Below are 20,283 nucleotides of genomic sequence, written 5' to 3'. Positions count from 1 at the left end.
TTAACATGGTGTTCTAAGGAGAAAGTTAAATTAAAAGACTAAAATACAGCACTTAAATGAAAACTGAAATGTTTTTACAATAAAAAGCACATTGTTGCTATTGACCTTTGCTTTGGTTTAGAATGCTTGTACATTTCAAGCAGAATTCAAACTTGGAATGTGGATTATCCAGTATGAACAGAAAATGTGTTCAATTAGAGAAGGAAATAAATTCAATAAAAGGCTTACTAAATACATTTTTCTATTTTTAATCAAGTTCAGAATTAACATAAAATTAACCATGCATATACCATAAGAAAAAAATTAACTAATTTTTACTAAAAATGTAAACTAACTGCAGATGACTGAATAAAATTTAAGGATGATTTTTTAAGAAATGGACAGCCTGTTGCTTCTGCAGTCTACCATTAAAAAAATAGTTACCAATTTAATTCCTTACATTACTTCTAAGAAACACAACAGTAACAGAGAAATTAACAAAATGTTTCCAAACTGCATCAGATTAAAAAATTTAAAAAGTCTATCAGTTTTGTAAATCATTAGTGCACTGAACCTCAAAATCCATAAAAACACACAAAGCCAAATGAAAATACTTAGCTTAGCCATATCAAACAGCTCAAGTTTTTCAGTTGGATATGTTAATGTCTTGGGATATTTGCAGGCCTTAATTTTTAAAAAATAAATATAGAAGAATAAAATAGCTATCAGAAAATAAGCTGTTTTAATATCAGACAATTAAAGCAGTCTTGGGGAAAACTGTATTTTTTCATACAAAAAGATTGGACTCAGTTCTCACTTTTTAATGCAACATTGCCCCCATCTGGACAAAATCATTTTTGGTGAGCAGTGTTTGGTGTTAAGTGTTGCAGCACAAACAATAAAAAGCAGCAGTTTTTCTAAAACAGAATTAAAAATACATGACAAACAATTTTACCTATTCTTTTGTTTAATATATCTGTTTTAAAAGTTCATCTGATACTTTAATAGATGAAGATTTTAAACAAACGCATTCAATATTTTGTACTAAAGAAATAAATGTTAGCTGTTTGGTGCTCATGAAAAGCCGCAGTGTAATGAAGAGAGAGAAAGTGAGAGAGAGTTTTCTCCTCATTCCCACAAATAAATAGTGTGCGATTTTCAACAAATTATAATAAAAATAATTTAGTTATGGAGAATATTCGGAGGTATTTCAAATTGAATAAATCCAGAATTTAAGGCATTATGGCATTGCTTTTAATATTAAAAACCAATATTATGCTCTTAGATCAAAGAAGGAAATATGATAACTAAGCAATTATAGATTTTCTGTTCTGTTTTAGAGGGGCTCAGACTGAATGTACAAACACTCATATTGGGTTGATAGCCTCTTACAAGAAGTAACCTCGTTTCTGCCATATTCCTCATATGTCTTGAATAATCATTATCAAATACAAGTGTCCTGAAAAGTGTCCCATGTATCTTTTCTATGCATTTATGTAGATGCATTTAATTGCTCAAAATATATTATTTTTTCTATTCATTCTATTCATCCTGCTTTATCTGTCTGTTCTCTTCTTTTATACTGCCAATTCAGTGCAGAGATTCTGAGTGATGAGCAAAACCAGCAACTTCTGGAATGGCAGTTGGTGGGAGGACCAGTGGTTAAAACAGGGTAGACACTTTTAATAGTGAAACTATGAAAAACAAACAAATGTGAATCTTGAATCCCCTTAAATTGCAGATTCTTAGTTATGCCAAACAGAAAGAAACAAATTGAAATTCAATATTATAATACAAGAGGAAGATTTCATTATGTACTAACATACTATACAAAGATGTTTACACTTGCATGGATGTTTTACCTTTATTCTGGAGATTAACAATACATTGCTAACAACATCAGGTAGATAAATTTCTTTCTATGGCAGGACTTTTTTTCCCCAAGAGACAATTTATAAATTAATTTCCGTGCCCGCTGTGCCAATATTACGCTAATACTTTAAACTAGAGATGTGGCATTAACTAAAGTAAATCTGAATAAAATAAAGTATTTCTTGCTGAAGATTTAAATTATTCCAATAATTTATCTTCTGCACACTAGATAGCTTTCCATTCCCACTATCTACTACAATTTGCCTACATAAATAATTGATGCTTGGTGATAGAGTGATGGGCATACCTAAAATGCCTAAAATAGACAGTTAAATTATGATTTATTGGGACTGTATTAAGACAACATTTTTATGCTGCAATTCTTATGATAAAAACAGTTATTCGAATAAAACTTGTCTATAGCACTCAGGTTTTAGAATTTAAGTACTAAATAAAGCTGTGATTAATTTACTGACATCGCTGTGTGCATGTACTAGCTCAATGATGGCAGCGAAGGGGTGTTATGGGACAGTAGCTCTCTTTACAAAAGATATTGTAGCACTTTCTAATACTTTCATTGAAATCAGTGAAGAGCTGAACATATTAAAAAATGGTAAAATAAAAGCAAAAATATCACCTGAAACTCTAACATCCTCCTAGTTAAACTTTTACAGTTAATTTTATTGTATAAATAATATATAGCTCCAGAGTGAATACAAGGTTAACATTCTCTCTCACAGGTCTGCTGCAGTTCATAAGTGGTTCATGCTGGGTTCTCATTATTTATGACTTCATTTGAGTCCCCCTAATGAATTACATCCTTGGATTTGCTTTAGGGCTGGCTAGAATCCACTATGCATTTCTCTTCAGTCGTCTTTTCTACAATCGGGCCCAGTCTTGCAGACTTCATGCACAGAAAACTCCAACTGACTTCACTGTGAGTTAAGTGTATATAACAGATTCACAGGATTCTATTTATCAAAGTGCATGCATTACAAATGCACATGGGGGGAGATCATACCACTAAGAATAAAGATCACTTTTGTGTTAATAGTGTGAACTACTACAGGGATACCTCCAATTTTTTTTTTTTTAAATAAAGCAATTAAGTAGACTCTGTGATTATCTTTAGTAGTCTGCAGGCAAGAATACATAAACCAATCCTAAAAATGTTATCAGATGCTTAAGGCTGCCAAAAATAGCTAACTTACTAAATGCGAAATTTTCTTTGGGGCACATCTATCAACAACAATAAAAAGACAGAAACATGCACCTTAAAATACAGACATAAAACAGTGTCCATCAACAGCAGCCATATTCTCTTTTTGTGGCATCTGGGTTCAAATGTATTTTCAAGCATTTAAAACATTTAAATTTGGATTTCACTTATGAAGTCTTTGTGTTAGGATTATAGGCATAATTTCCTAATTATCAAAGGTTACAGGAACCCTGCTGATCAATTTCAATAAATCAATTAATTTATAAAATTCCCTCAGCAATCTGGCAGTAACAGTAATCAACAAAAAATATGTGGTACTTTACTAAGCACCTATCTAGCAAACTGAATATAATGAACTCAAATTATTCTACTGGATACATCTCAGAGTCAAAATATAAAAGTACATATTATAGAGTTATCATCAGCTGGGTTTGTCAAGGTCAAGTTACCATCTGGGACTGTTCCCATGCTACACAGTTGTGGAGCCAGATGTCTATCTACTTCCTAGGGTAGAATGGAGAGGGGGTGTTTTGAGGACAATGAAGGGGGAGAGGAGCCCAATGTGGGAAACTGACATCTTGCCTGATGCTCCCAGAAGGCAAAGTAGGAGTCAGACTCCATCCAGTTCAACTGCCCTATGCTCAAGGGACAGATAGCTCCAAACCAAAAGAATGTCATTTCCCCACATTGACACTCCATTGCTTTACAAATGTCCCCTTGCTGCCCTCAAAGCATCCCTCCCCTCTCCCCCTCCACTACACCCTAGTCTTCTTTCTATTGCCAGCCTCCCCCTCATCCCATAACTGTCCTGTGACTCTGTGTCCCACATGACAGCATTGGTAGGACTGGGTCAGAAGACACCGGAGAACTGGCAGTATGTCACCCTTGTACAGAGTGGTGGGCTCTCAGTCTTTCTAGCCCTAATGTCTCCCCTCTTTGACTTGAAACATTACAGCTACAGCATGGCTCCAGGAACAGTGATTATCTTATGACAAAATACATGCTGCAATACCTTGGCATAACGTAGCAAATTTCAGCCTTAAACTCATTTTCTATCCATGCGGTTATGGGTTTAAGATAACTGAAGAAAACCAGTGTTTTGGTTTTACTTGACTTATGTTATCAGAGCAGGCTGCATTTGTAATACATCAATTTGATAATATTTTCAGGTATAAAGATTTTGTTTAAATGTAAATTTCAAATGAAACTACTGCATGTAGGCTTCTCATCAACATGTGTAGTGAGCGTACGGGTTCATTTGCATGACCTTTTTGCCTGCATGGATAATATATATTTGTTTTATGAAAACAGCTTTTTTTGTAGACCATATTGATTTACTTGTTCACTATGTGGATGTTAATTTAAAACATCTTAACTTGTATATGGAACACTGGTTTATTTTAATAGTGATATTTATAGTTAATTAAATGTATTGGGTTATAAATGAATTGTGCATTGGTCTATAAAGTATATAGATTTTCCTAATACAGTGCATTGATTTCTGTGTATGACACTTCATATGCTTTATTCTAGGCTGCTACTGTGCTTGAGAGCTTTGATACACCTAAAAACATAGGCCTGCACACTATTAGAGATTCAGGAATCCTTTTTACAGCTCTTCAGAGGGTAGCTGGCCCTCTGAAGGGGTTAAAGGCCCAGCCTACCTCTGACAGGCTTCACAAGAGGTAATGAGGCAACTCAGGTTCACCTGGGATTAGTTAACTCACTGAGTAACTGGGAGGCAGTTAAGGTACCTGGGCATGATAAAAAGATAAGGGCCTCAGTTAGACAAGGGCTCCTGAGGAGAAAGAAAGATCCAGAGGAGGGGAGCTCCCAGGGAACATGAACTAGGAAAAAGCTCTTCAGGCACGAAGGCCTACGAGAGACCCTGAACAAGCATGGGAATGACGGCAGAGCCCGCAACGGAGAAGCTTAAGGCCTTACAGCAGAAGGAGCTGGTGCTGGAATCTAGAGACTCTAGGGGACTTTCAAGTTTTATCTAGGCTCTGAGGTAAAAGCCTTTGAACCAACATACAAATGTTCCTTTCAGAAGGCTTTATGAAAGGGAGATATATGACTGTAAAGCAGAGTATTTGGCTTCTCCTTGACCAGGCTCTTTAAGAAACCTCATTAAGGGGGGAAACTGAAGCAGGCCACAGAAGCGCCACACTTGGCCATAAGGGAGTGCTCAGTAGGTGCCTCTACTACATGGCCCTTGTCTTGCATGGAGATCTAGCACAGACCCGTCATACTGATGGATTCTGGTGCATTATTGGAGGTCTGCATCAATTCTGCATTGATTTCTTACAGAACCCACAAACACATTAAAGGTAGATGAATTTTCATAACTTGGTATTGTAAATCAGGGGATTCTAAATTGGCAACATTTTGGAAAGGAAGAGTACTAAGAGGAGTAACAGGGATGTTCTGTAGAAAAAAGTTACACCACAAATAACTTTGCTTGTGATTTCCTTAGAGGTAATACTGATGATGTAACAGATTTAAGAAACAGAGCAGGCACTTAATTATTTCTTCCAAATTCAGGTTTTTCAGTATCCAGATGGTTTATGGACTTGCATATTTATTGCAATGTATTGTTTAATATGTAATATTTGTAACATATCCAGAATTCCACTTGTATCAACTGGAAAAAAAAAAAACCTAGGAAAAAAACCTTTTAAAATCAACTGAAGAATATTTCATAGAAATTGTATTCCTACCAAAGTCTCACTTCAGATCCTGTATGATTAATTTAACAAGTTATGTATCAATATGCCAGCAGAAGCAGAAATAATCTTTCACCACTTCTGCCTTCATCTAACCAGACAGAGAGATCTAATTTTTTTTCTTAACTTTGTGAGTTGTGCTGTAGGATTTCCCAATCTTTTCCAACAGAGGGCTCCCAGCAGCCATTAAAATTTTTTATGGAGAGTCAAATATCAGAACTTATAGGTATGTTAAAATAAAAATATTTACATGCAACAATATATATAGGATTTTCACGATTGGACTATATAGCATTTTCAATGTGCCAGGCCATGAGAAAATTAGAGCTGTTGCTAAATTAGTTGCTCATTAACACCTAAACAAACGAGTATTTCAAGATGAAAACTTAGAAATTTGATAGAATATCCAGAGAAGAACACTCTGAAGTTTCCTGTTGCTCTAATAAGCTGTACTGTACTACAGCAAGGTAGCTCAAGATTTTAAAAAGTGCTGCCTATAAAACTGCTCAAGAGAGAGAGAGAGCGAGTATTTAAAAATACTTTTACAAAATTGTGTTAAATTTCATACCGTGATTATGAAAAAGATCAGATTTCTATGATCGTGTTCTGTTGTTCTTTTCCACATTAAGTACAGAGATAACAAAAGCACAGCCTGCCAGCACTGGGGATTGAAATCCTCTAGTCACATAGCAGGTACAACATGAGCAGCAGTAGAACAAGACCACAATCATTGGGCCATCAGTAAGTCTCAACACTCCTTTGGGCTTTGTTTGGACTATGAAAAATGGTTAACATATACTAGGAAAGCCTGATATAAAAACTTTGACCTTTTTCCTTCTTGTAGCTAGATTTAGCTAGTCAAGTTGCAGCCCAGCCTTCTGTCTACGTGACAACATGACCAGTTAAAACTGAGCTAAAGACGGTACCCTACATCTACATTAAGAAAAAGGTTCATTTGAAGCTAGGCTTAGCTAGCATATAGTAGCTAAGCCCAACCTAAACTTAACCAACTTTATCTAGTCAAGACAAAGACTTATCAGAATCACTCTGGTGAGAGGATAATTGAAAATCCATGCTAATCCTTGTTCTCTTTGTTGAGTCTGCTATAAAGGATGCCAACTGTGATATGGGGTAACAAAAGTGCATCCGAAGAAGTGGGCTGTAGTCCACGAAAGCTTATGCTCTAATAAATTTGTTAGTCTCTAAGGTGCCACAAGTACTCCTGTTCTTCTTTTTGCGGATACAGACTAACACAGCTGCTACTCTGAAAAGTGCCTAAGTTCACTTTAAAAAGTGACAGGCACTTAGGATCCTAAGTTTCACTGAAAGTCAGTAGCTCTGAAGCTCATAAATCCCTCAGACACTTTTGAAAATCTTCCCCTTGGACTTTTGTTCACTAGGAAGCTGATCCAAAGTCCACTGAAATGCATAGAAGTCTTTCCACAGATTTCAATGGACTTTTAGGTCAGGCCTTACGAAGGTCTTTTTGCAGTCCAGCACACAGCCACAGAGGACAGTCAAGGCTTTAGGTCAGGGATCGGCAACCTTTGGCACGCAGCTCGCCAGGGTAAGCACCCTGGCGGGCCGGGCCGGTTTGTTTACCTGCCGCCTCCGCAGGTTCTGCCAGTCGCAGCTCCCACTGGCCACAGTTCACCGCTCCAGGCCAATGGGGGCTGCAGGAAGCGGCGGCCAGCACATCCCTCAGCCCGCGCCACTTCCCGCAGCCCCCATTGGCCTGGGACAGCGAACCGTGGCCAGTGGGAGCCGCAACTGGCGGAACCTGCGGAGGTGGCTTTAGATCATAGAATCATAGAATATCATGATTGGAAGGGACCTCAGGAGGTCATCTAGTCCAACCCCCTGCTCAAAGCAGGACCAATCCCTAGACAGATTTTTGACCCAGATCCCTAAGTGGCCCCCTCAAGGATTGAACTCACAACCCTGGGTTTAGCAGGCCAATGCTCAAACCACTGAGCTAGCCCTCCCTCCATAAATAAGTGGACTGTATTAATAACATTGGCCTAAGAAGTCACCTAATAACATTTCCCACCCTCTTTAAAAACACTTTTGATTAAATTATAAATCCATGACATCATAATACATTATGTTAACACTTCTTCTTCCTTCAATAACCACTTTATGGATTACCTGAATGCTGCACGCTGACATTTGGAAAATCTTGATATAATTTATTAGCCACTACTGTATCATGTTCATATATCTTACTTAATCCAATTAGCCACTATACTATGATAAACTTCTCTATATACTCTAATACAAAATAGTGACAAACCAGAACAATAGAGCAGTAATAAATGGTGACAAACCAGAACAACAGAGTAGAACATTGGATGGCTTTCAGTAGACTATTCACACCAGGCAAGAATAACAGACAACATACTACTATACAAAAATTATTTAAAAATGTTTATACCCTGTTAATAAAGACATTACCTACCTAGTTCAATCTGCTGCATCTGCAGAAGCACCTGTGACATTAGCCAAAGAGGCATATTTGTGCGTCTATGATTCAATTCTATTCCATAATAGCTTCTGAGTTTATTAATATACTTTCTACACCTTTGCAAACAAATGTTAAAATATACACCTGCATGTCTTTTGAATATGCTATAGGGCGCAATCCTGTAATAGTACGGAAATGGACTAGATAATCTAGTAGATGTTTTCGATCTCTAATGTCTACTATTAACTCACCTAGAGTTAATTATAGGTGGACTTCTCTTTGTGAACGTGACCCCTTGACTTAGCTCTTGAGAGGAAAAATTCAAAAGCTGCCTTTTGTTATATCATGCACCACATCGTCTACTTTTTATATGCTCACAGACATGATTTTACATCAGTTTAACCCAACAATGATTATATTTGCACAGTTTCATCTGCAATGTCATCACTAAAGTATACAGACATGTGCCACATTGTAGAGATCAAGTCGATGTTAAAATTTAACTGAATTATTTAACTTGCAACCACAAACAATAATAGATGTGGACTTGAACTAAAACCCCAGATTCAAGCACCTCCTTTGAATTTACAAATACAAACCTGGATCTAGATTTTGCAATTGGCCTTTATTTCTATAATACACTCAATCAAAACCCTGGACCTAATTACCCATGAAACTAAGTATTTGAAATCTGGGTCCTTCCTTCCCATCCACCCCCCAATTGGAGACACAGGTGACCAAAACCTCCGAAGAGGAAAAAAAAAAAAAAAAACAAACAAACAAAAAAAACACAGATCATGTTTGGCACCTAAAATGCCAGGTCTCCCAAAGTTGTACACCACTTTTAAAAATGTGGACCCTAATCCTTAGGTGGTCATCTTTTTACTGCTCAAGTTAAGACTAAAGGCACTCAAATACAGTGCTGAGATTGTTTCTTTTTAAAGCTGTCTAAGAAACAACACTAAGCAATCCTTTAACTTACCACAAGTCTCCATCTTCAACAGTCTTGTCATTTGGGGCTCCAGCATGTCCATAGTGCAAAACAGAGGAGTTGTTGCCACTGACATTGAAAAATAAAACACACAGAATTAACATAAAAAACAATTAAAAACACAAGGAGAAAGAAAACTGTAAAGTGTAAAATAGTTTTCTTTAAATACCAGGATATTTTAAGGCCCAATATCATGCAACCTGTTGAGGCTGACATAGAACTGGCTCTAGAAACAGAGTCATAACTGCCAGCTTTGTATCCCCTTGGCTGAGCACAGAAGATATTGGCATAGCTGAAAATCTAGGTTTTAGAATGTAAGCCTTTTGTGGGAGGGAACATATTTTGTGGTGCAGCCCCATATATGCTACAGTGGTACACCTCTACCCAGATACAACGCTGTCCTTGGGAGCCAAAAAATCTTACCGTGTTATAGGTGAAACGGCGTTATGTCGAACTTGCTTTGATCCGCCAGAGTGCGCAGCCCCGCCCCCCGGAGCACTGCTTTACTGCATTATATCCGAATTCGTGTTATATAGGGGTAGAGGTGTATATATATAACAACATAAAAGTAATTTTCATCTAATATCCATCTACTTCCTTTGAGAATTCCTTAATTTTTAAAATAATAAGTTTCCCTGTTCAAGGTTAAATGGTTCCAGTGGTATAAAAATGAATCTTCACTATAAGATCTGGGATGTTTAATAACTCCCTAGGAGCTACTGGGGCAGGAAAAAATTCACCTGTCCAAGTGAGCTGTTCAAACTTACCTCTAGCATGGTTAGGTATGAGCCCTACAGGAATGAATACATTCCAGATTGTTAGGGGATATTCCCACAGTGTAAGATGTCAGCCATGAAACAAGGCATAACAACTGACATATTTACTTTTTTGTGGAGTAAAAAGAGAAAGTCATCTTTTCATTGTAAAAAATAATTTTTTTATTTTTATAAACCAGACTAAGTAAACTGCTGAATCACAGGGGAAGCAACAAGTCTCCAGAGAAGCACAGGCACTTGTTCCACATTTCTGAAAACTCCACGATTCATTCAGTGACCTATTTTTGGTCACAGTGCCTTGTTTTGACTGGTCTGCTGTTATTCCTCTGGGTCTATCAAATATTGAGTTAAAAGATAGGGGAGATCTCAAGCTCTACTGATTTTCATTTTGCTATTCTCCTCAGATAGGTGCTCTCTCATTTTTTACTTCACAGAGGCTAAAAGAATTGTTTTATAGCCAAAAATACATGTGTCAGAACAGATATACTGGTAGCATCTGTGTCACCTCTCAATATGTGACTAACCTTTTATCAAAACCTTGCCGGTTCAAATAGGATTCTCTCAATTCTGGTCAAGGGGTGGCTTAGTGTCTTGGATGTAAATCATCCTAGGTTTAACTCCAGTGAATTCAATGGAGTCACATCAGAGATAAAAGTATCCCTCTGAAATATTTCTGAGGCCAGATTTTTTAGCGCTGTACTCATGCCGTTAGAGAAATGAAAATACATATGCATTATTTGCAGAGAGCTTTTACCATCAATGCATATTTAGTAGTTGTGCACAGAAGTGGCCACTTAGATGTCTAACTTGTCCATGAAATTAACATAACTGTGTACATTCATAGCAACTGCATGTACAAATTCTGCATACATGCAGTTTAAAGGTCTAGGCCCTGTTTACATTTTTGATCAATAACTTTTTTTCATTGCTAAGGATTTTCATATTATAAGTACCAAAATCTGAGTGTTGTAGAATTGATTTATGAGGAAAGGAACTGTCAAACGTTAAAAGAACATTACAAGGTTATAATGTCAAGCACTCAAAAGTTAAATGCCCAAGCAACCTTAATTTGGCCCCCTGCTGCATATGCATGGTACAGTCTTTACTTACATGATCATCCACTATTTTTTCTACACAGGACCCCTGCCTCATTCAGTACAAAGATGTGTCGGTGCTCACTTCATGAGCAGCTATTCAATATTTTGTTTCATCCTCAATGTTCAATGTATGGCCCTAAGCCTTATTTACTGCATATTACTTAAAGCCTGCTCTGAATACAGAATTAATAATTGCTTCATGGGTTTTTCTATGGTGAATGTCACTACAGCATTTGAGTTCTTTACAACTATTAATTTATTTTCACAAGACCTCTGTGAAATGCGAGGGTGATATTATCTCCATTCCACAGATGGGGAACTAAGGCATAGAGAGATTTAAGGTTAAAAGTATCCACTACTGTTAGGTGTCCAATTTAACACATCTAGTACCTGATTTTTCAGAGTTCTTAGCATTATACAGCATTTTATATGTTCAAGGACAGCTCCACTGAACTAAATTGCAGCTGTGAGTACTCAGCACTTCTGCAAATCAGACCCCAGGGTTTCAAATCAGGCATCCAGAAAATAGGGAACACATGCAAAAAGTTTGGTTTCAGTGACTTGACTAGCATTACATAGGAACTCTGTGTCAGAAGCAGAGAATCCAATTCTACAGGGCAGCATTCAACTGCCTTAACCAGGAGACCGTCCTTTATCTTCCTGCAATCTCCTGCCTCATTACTACATACTTTCCAACTGTAACAAATTAATTCCTCTGCCTTTCCCTACCATACGACTACTAGTTCCATTCTCCTATCTTGGGTCCTGATATCAGTACCAGTCTCCTTTTCTAATCAACCCCAGCAGGGGCGGCTCCAGGCACCAGCGGAGGAAGCACGTGCCTTGGGGCAGCACAGTCCGTGCAGCTTCTCCCCTCCCCCCCCCCCCCCCGCTTCAGGGCAGCTTTTTTTTTTTTTTTGCTTGGGGAGACATAAATGGTAGAGCTGGCCCTGAATCCCAATCTCCTGGCCCAGTCAGTTCCAGGTCCCTCTAGCCCCCGCCTCCAGTCCTAGTTGTGAGCGTCTCCCCCACTCTGGCTCCTTGTCTCAATCTACTCTCCCCATACCATGGTCGAGCTCTTATCCCCTCTAAATTTGAATCAGGAAACTTCCTTCTTCATACTGCCTGGGTATCAGCAGGGGGGTAATGAGAACACAGGAGAGAATCTCCTTGCCTTCCATTCTGACTCCAGCACAGGTTGGAGCTGCAATTGCAGAGAAGGTCCCACTCAGTTCCAAGCTGCAGCAAGCTCAGTGTGGATGGAATCTTCTGAGTTTTCAGCTGCAAAGCTCTAGCTAGTCACTCCTGAGCATGTGCAAACAGTGATTTTTCCTCAAAGGCCTAGTCTTCGCTTACCGGCTGGTCCGGCGGCACGCCATCGATGTTCTGGGATCGATCCCGGAAGTGCTCACAGTCGGCGCCGGTACTCCAGCTCGCCGAGAGGAGTACGCGGCGTCGACGGGGGGAGACTTCCGGCCGCGTCTGGACCGCGGTAAGTTCAGACTAAGGTACTTCGAATTCAGCTACGTTATTAACGTAGCTGAATTTGCGTACCTTAGTCCGAAGTCCGGACTAAGTGGGGACCAGCCCAAAGATTTACAACTTGACCAAGTCTGGGCAGATTTTCATGGGACAGTAAAAGGCACATCCTTGACACAAAGACCACACTCCTCTGCCATATTTCAAGTCCCTGCTGCAAAGCCTGGAGAGACATATTTTTCCTAAGCCTTATTCTCAGACACTATTGAACCATTCTGTCTGAATTTTTTCAAAAACAGTTCAGCCAGAGACAGACAACAACCTGCAAAATTTGGCAAAGGTTTGGCAAAGTTCTGAGCAACTGAACACACAGTCTTATAATGGGAAGATTCGGACAACCTTAACAGTAGACAGTGCTACCAACCCCCACTTTTAATTACTTGGCCAAATGACGAAGAGAGGGTCAAAGAAGAAAATAGCTGTTCACATTTATATGAAGGTTGTAAATGCCAAGGACCAAGAAATATTGTTTAGGTTGATCTAAGATGGTGTAACCAAAAATAAAAAAAATTAAAGAACATACATTTAGGTCAAACAACAGTAAAAATTCCTGATGATCAAATCAAATAGACTACGGAATCCTTTCCCAAGACAAGTGTTGGGAGTTCTAATTTTTAGAGGGCTGGTCCTGCACTTCTTACATTGGCAAAACTCCCATTGAAATTGGAGCTTGAGAGAGTAGAGTTACTAGGATTAATCCCTAAGATTTTATGATTCTATTCATTCTTGGTAAGTGTGGATAATTATGGGAATAAATAAAAGTGAGAAAAAAATTAAATGTATTATCTTCTACTATAAAGAGCCCTACAGCTGGTTAATTTCTAGTGCATGCATGGTTTTCAATGTTATCAAACATACATGCATGAAAACAAGCCCTACAACACAGTTCGTCATGATTTTAGCTGTGTTATTTCAATAATATAAATTTAAAAATATTTTTACAAAAAGTGAGGATAAAACAAGATATTAATATTGTATGAGCAGTTTTAAAAATATATATTTAACATGGTGCCTCAGGGCTTGATTCTAACATAATGTATCTGTAGATAACTAGTTTACATATAACCATGTGATAGGATCAGCTTTGAGTATCGTGCACCATACCACCTATGCATATTGAGTCTCTTAATTTGTTTTACATGATAATATCCATTTATAATTTTATTATAATATATGAAATGTAAAACAGTCTTCAAAAATGCATGTACTGAAAAACTATGGCGACTATGGAAACATGTGCATTACGCAGAATGTTTTCAGCAACAGGTATTCCAAATCCAACAACGCTGGATTTCAGATTATGGTTTAATTGTAGAGGTTTATAGTTAAAAAAAAAAAAAAAAAAATCACTCCTTTATTAATGAGCATTAATTACTATACTTTAAACCCTCTCTTTAATTTAAATGCATAGGAACAAATATAATTTTCCTTCAACTGGAAGGACATTTCTGAGGGCTTGTCTACACAGACAATTAGTTTGCACCAAGTTAGAGTGTTAATCTACCCACACTAGTCTTCTGGGATTTCTTTTTCATTCAGCCCATGATCCACTATCTTCTACTGCTTCTGTCAAGAGAGAGAAGACACATGTCCTTCTCAGAAGTTATCAACATCAGCGTTCCATGAACTAGACAGGAAAAAGTGCTCTATGAATGAAGTTACAGAAACCTGTCCATCTGGGACATCACCTCCAGGAAAGTGACATCAGCCCATGGGGAGAAGTTCTAATATTTCGCCAGAAGTAAGCTCAAATATAAGGCTGCAGCTATACTTTTAGGCTGACTTCAAAGCAACTTTCAAAAATAAAGTCTGGATTTTAAATCAGACTGGTCTACGATTTGCTAGTATTAGTCACTGGTGGTATACACAATCCTTAATTTAGAAACAATTACTTTGCTTCCAGAGAGCAAAGGTTTTAAAATGGTATGTGACAAATCTATATTTAAGTATCCTAAAACTTCAGAGGTGCTGAGCACTTGTCACTCTACTGACTTCATATGATGTTCAAAACCTCTGAAAATTATGACACGTATTTATGTACCTTAATATGGATCTAGATGCCTATCTTTAGGCATCCAAATTTAAAAGTTTTGCCAGAGGATGTTTTGCCTCTATTTTAACTCCTTTAACAATTTTTCCAAATTGTTACTAATCTGAAGAATTGGAAAAGACCGAATAACTTGGTAAATTCATGCCACTGAGAGAATACAAACCGCAGGAGTCAGAAAAGTTCAGAACATATTGTCAGTCAGAAAGGACTGTGAAAAGAGAAATGAGCAGAAGGAAGAGATGTGGAATGTAATAGCAGCAATTAAAAGAGAGTGTAATAACAGCAGCAATTAAAAGGGAAAAACTATAGCAACAGACAATTTGAAACTAACAATTAGCTGTATATCAGGAAAACCTGAATTAAAATTAAGATACCATAAACTACAACAGCAAGCTACTTCCTCTGAGATTTAGAGAGAATAATTTTAATCCAAAAGGGAGCATTAAGCAGCTACTTCACACTTCTGGATCTGAGAGAGACTGGAAATATTTTTTATTATAATTAAAAGAAAAGAGAGGAGAGAGTTATTAACTCTACTAACCTGACTCAAGAGGATTTATAAAAGCCCACAGATACAAAGAGCCATTTTACTTATCTAGTCTTGTATAACTAGAATCATTTGATGTGGGGAGCTGAGATAACCAACAGAGGAAACTAGTACCTGAGAAACACCCATGTCTGAGGTAACAGCTGCCAAATAGCTGCTGATCACACCTGTGAAGTAAGAGACTAGAGCTCTTGTAGTGCACCTTAATCTTTCTGGCCTTTCAGAGTGTATCCCCTAAAGTGTTCAACCTCCAGCCCTTACCCATCTCAGGATGGAATCTCATGATTCTTCTACTCCTAGCTCAGGATCTGGGTACTCTGCCCTGTGTATACCATTGCTTAGTACTGTCCAGTAATATTGGAAGAAAGGTATACAATAAAAGTATATAATATTTTGGATATCCTAGAGAAGTTTCCAAGTTCAGGTGAGAGATTGCAGAGCTGTGATTCTCTAATGCTGCTTTTTCATTCTTGCAATATCTGATGCTTTTACTAAAATGCTCAATATATCATTTCAATGTATGTTTTTAAATTTCTTATGACATTATTTTGGGCAACTGTTATAAAGCAAAGTAAGGTAGACAAGGTAATATCTTTTATTGGACCAACTTCTGTTGGTGAAAGAGATAAGCTTTTGAGATAGAAGTCTTCTTCAGGTCCTGTGTGTGTAGCTCAAAACCTTGTCTCATTCACCGGCAGAAGTTGGTCTAATAAAAGTTATTGCTTCACCAATCTTGATTCTCTAATATCCTGGGATCAATACGGCTACAAGAATACCTTTCTTTATTTGCAGTGTTCATTTTAAAAAGCATATGTGGCTGTGAGGTGGTTGCTTTAATCTTTGACAGAGTGACACTGTGGTCTGAAAGGACTGGGCCTGGCAGGAAGGAGCTCCTGAGTACCAGTTCTGGCTGATTCACTGTGTGACACTGGGCAAGTCACTTAACTTCTCAGTTTTCTCCAGTGCAAAAATGGCTACTTGCTTATCTCCCAGGGGTGCTGAAAAGGATAATTAGTTAATGTTTACACAGTGCTTTGAAGTAGTAAAGTGCTATGTAAGTGCCAGGTACATTTGAATATACACATTTAATTATCAATAACTGTAACAGGGTTGGCACGCACCTCACATGGGTGCCCCCTTTTCTCTGGCTCATATACCTGTAATCACAGTCTTTTTTCAGGGTGGCACCAGCCTCTCACAGGCAGCCCCCTTTGGTTGGTTGGGTGTGATCCTGCTTTTGGTTTTAGTTCTTATATTGGGGTGGCACCCGCCTCTCACAAGCACGCCCCCGGCTGATAATTCTCTTGGTGGCTCTTCAGCGACTCAGCCCTCCGGCCAAGCTGCATACACTGTCCCTCCTTCCAGAGTATACAATCACGAGTTCTTATCATGGCCCTGGTATGGGGCTGTAGCTCTTCAGCTTCTTCCCAGAGGCACTGCCTTCTTCAACCACCCAGCCAGGGCCTATGTCGGTACCCGCAGTTGGTGGTGTTTCAGCAGCCCTCCCTGGGCTCAGTCTTCAACCAACCCAGCGGGGGCCCACCTTGATATCTCTCTGGCCAGGCCAGGTTCTGTGCTCGGTCCACCTGGGCTTCAGCCTGTCCGCACTGGCCTCCCTCCTGCTGCTCTTCTTGCCAGCCAGGCATCTGGTCTTCAGCAGCCTTCTCTGGACTTCAGTCCTGTCTGCAGTGAGTTCTCCACAGTGAGCTGTCCTTGGTACTGCTGCTCTTTCAGCCAGCCAGTCTTCACTCCTCGAGCTCCACACAGCATCTGAACTTCTCTGCTCTGCTGCTTGTCTTACATAGGGCCCTTCTGGCCCCAAATTGGTCGCTCCATGAGCCTCTCTGATTGGCCATTCTTCTGCAGCCACTCTAGGCTGCCTGGAGGACTTCTCTCTGCTATATTCTTAGGCAGGCTGATGCAGAGCCAAGAGGCCTCCAGTAGGGCCTCTGGACCTAGACCATCCTGCCACAATAACCAAATACTGGTATTCTTATTTAATTGCATTTATGCACATCTACACTTAACATTACTTTTGAAGTGATACAGTCTTGATTGAAATTACCTAAAGACCTTCAAGGTGCAATCTGATACCCAAATGTCCATTCAGCCATAATAATAGTTAGTAGTCAAGTTTACTGATTTTTAAAGGTGACTAATCTGTATGTAAAGATGTAAACTGAAATATTTACTCCTATTCAGTTACCTACAAAACTCTGAAATCTTTGAACTGTCTCTGACATGTTGATTTACCATTCTGAGATGATGATGAGCAACAATTTTGAGTGCTTACACTGAAAATTCATGCAAAGTTATTTATTTCTGTACTGAATTGCAGCATTGATTGCTCTTGATTTCTTTTTCTTTTGTGATTTGTTTAATAAAAACCCATTTAGTTACTAGCACTCAGAACTTTCAGGTACCTTTATTTCTTCAGAAAGGAAAGCGGTAATTTGAGAAGGGGTGGGGAGAAAGCATGAATGAATTAGTGAAGTCATTCCTATTTTGAAAATCCAGCCAGAATTTAGTAGATATTAACTGAACATGTCTGTATACTTCTTATTTAACTCAACAGCAAACTTGTGTTTATTTCCAAACACTATTTCTCTATAGAAACTAGAACAGGGCTTGTATCTCAAAGAACAGATTCAGTTATATAAGTATTCGTTAATGTTTAGAGCTACAAAACTTGAAGCTACTCGACTCAGCACTAATAGAGTAACAGTTTGATAGTTTGATTTTTGTACAATCCAATTATCCCAAAGAGTCATCTTTACAAGCTATTTATTTGCTGTATATCGTAAATGTCTATTTTGTAACAAGCTTCCTAATATCTGAGAAAGCATGATTATTACCTTCTACTGTTAAAAGTCTAATATTAAATTTAATTCATAAAGAGGATCCCCTCCCCTGAGTGTGCTCCACCCTCGATATGCCTCTTCCTGCCCCCACTCCTCTCCCTCCCCCACAGCGCCTCCTGCCCACCGCTGAACAGCTGATCAGTAGTGGGCAGGAGGTGCTGTGGGTGGGGTGGAGGAGGAGCTGATTGATAGGGCCTGCCAGTGGGTGCTGAGCACCCACTATTTTTTTTCCTTGGGTGCTCCAGCCCCGGAGCACCCACGGAGTTGGCACCTATGCTCTGATGTATATGCACACCCGAAACATGGTGTTCACTAAACATGGTGTTCAACAGCCTGAAAATCCACACATAGGGGATCACTTTAGCATAGGGATCACTTTGGTTGCAGTAACTTCTATGCAGTCAAAAAAACAACTTGCTCCTTGGATAGGTTGGTGTCCACAGTGGGCCCGATTTGGTTCAGAATCATATGCTCCATCACCTTGTAGTTAATGCTCAAGACGGAGATTGGTCTATAATTAGAAGGTGATCTGTAGGTTTTCCAGGCTCTAAGAGTACAATGACCTTGGCGTCTCTCCACACACAGGGGATTTCATTGGTCTGCAGGATGTTGGTGAAAAGTTGCACCATCCATATCCATGCAAGTGGACCCAGGTTACATATGAACTCAGGATAGATACCATCTTTTCCCAATTTTGTGGCTGCAATGGTGGCATCGATCTTCTTACTTGTGTCCAGGCCACTGGGACAATGGAGTGCACGTGGACATCACCTGCCAAAGTTGATGCTGGACTTGTCTCCGATACGGTTTGTTCACAGGCTGTTTTGATGTCCACTAAATTTTAGCAGTGATGGCACTGGCTTTCACCTGCAGGCTAGTGGCAAATGTGGGATTTGCAGCTCCCAGGTATGTCAGCAGGTTCCAGGCGCATCTGCTCCAGTGTGTGAAGTTTAGACCTTCTACACATTCATGCCACCATTTCCCCCTTGCTGCATCCATTTGATGACAGGAGGGCTTTTCCAGTGTCTGTCTCTCTATATTTGTCATATTTGTGGAGGAGCTCTTGGCTCTCTAAAGTTCAGCATGGAATGTATGATGACCTGTGTCCCAGGCATGTGTTCTTCTTTGCAATAGAGATTAGGAGTGAAGTAAAATAGTCAAACATCTTTGGTGCAGGGGGATCACAGGAGAGTGTGTTGTCCACAGTCCTAGTGAAAATGGCCAAATCTACTTTTTTTTGATGTTCCAGAGCTGCGCCAATCTTGAGTAGAGAACTGGGATTTGAATGCCAATATGGGTGGGTCAGTACTGGTCTGTGCTGGCTGTTTGGGAAGTTATCAAGGATGATCCACAGTATGGGTATTGGTGTGCCTGTATCATCTTTAGAGATAAACATCAGATCAGGGCAGTATCCTCTGTCCCATCTTACAGAAAGGAAAGTGATGCGCTGTTCTGCATCAAAAAGGAGGAACATATCATTTGCCAACATGCAGTGTGTCAGTTCTTCACCTGCAATGTTGCTTGCTGCATAGCCCCATTGTATGTGGTGACTATTAAAGTCGTGCACAAATACAGCAGGATCCTATGCATTCTGTATTGCTGGTTGAGGCCACTGTGCACCAGTTGGTTTATATACATGAATGATGGTTAGCTTGCCGATGCACATGGAGATTATAGTTGTTTCTTTTGTTGCTATATGAAGTAGAGCCACATATTAGTTGATCTCCTGCTTTATATAAATTGCCAGCCAGTATTTTGGATGGTAATTGCTGGCTATGAATGTATAGCCATTGATTTTGTATTAACGGACTTTTTCTTCATTTGCAACATGGATTGCCTGGAAGACAAGGCCATTGATGTTGGTCATTTTCAGTATTTTCTCCAGGTAGTCACACTAGGACTGTGAGAGGCCTTCAACATTCAACTGGCAGGTTCGATCTGCCTAGTATGTTGGCCCTGAAAAATTTGGCTTATTTCATTGCTCTTTTCACCAGGAAGATGACCACCTTTACAAAGTCCATCCTATTAAGTGGGAAACCACGACTAAGGTCATCAGACTAGTGACTGAAAATCAACTGTTGACCTCCCAGGAAAAGAGCAAGAACTCTCAAGTCAAATTAGAATAAAGGGCAAGTTTTCAAACAAATTAGGTGCACAATCAG

General features: G+C 39.1%; 1 protein-coding gene across 1 annotated transcript in view; it reads right to left on the bottom strand.

Annotated features, from left to right (window-relative positions):
- Positions 1–20,283, bottom strand: part of PEPD (peptidase D) — a 210,261-nt gene that overhangs the window by 61,044 nt on the left and 128,934 nt on the right. The window contains exon 11 of the mRNA XM_034788453.1: positions 9,243–9,320. Within this exon, the coding sequence (XP_034644344.1) occupies positions 9,243–9,320 (78 nt within the window). The remainder of the gene's footprint in view (positions 1–9,242; positions 9,321–20,283) is intronic.

Source organism: Trachemys scripta, chromosome 13, assembly GCF_013100865.1.
Source record: "Trachemys scripta elegans isolate TJP31775 chromosome 13, CAS_Tse_1.0, whole genome shotgun sequence".
Lineage (NCBI taxonomy): Eukaryota > Metazoa > Chordata > Testudines > Emydidae > Trachemys > Trachemys scripta.
This window is presented reverse-complemented; position numbering and strand designations above follow the sequence as displayed.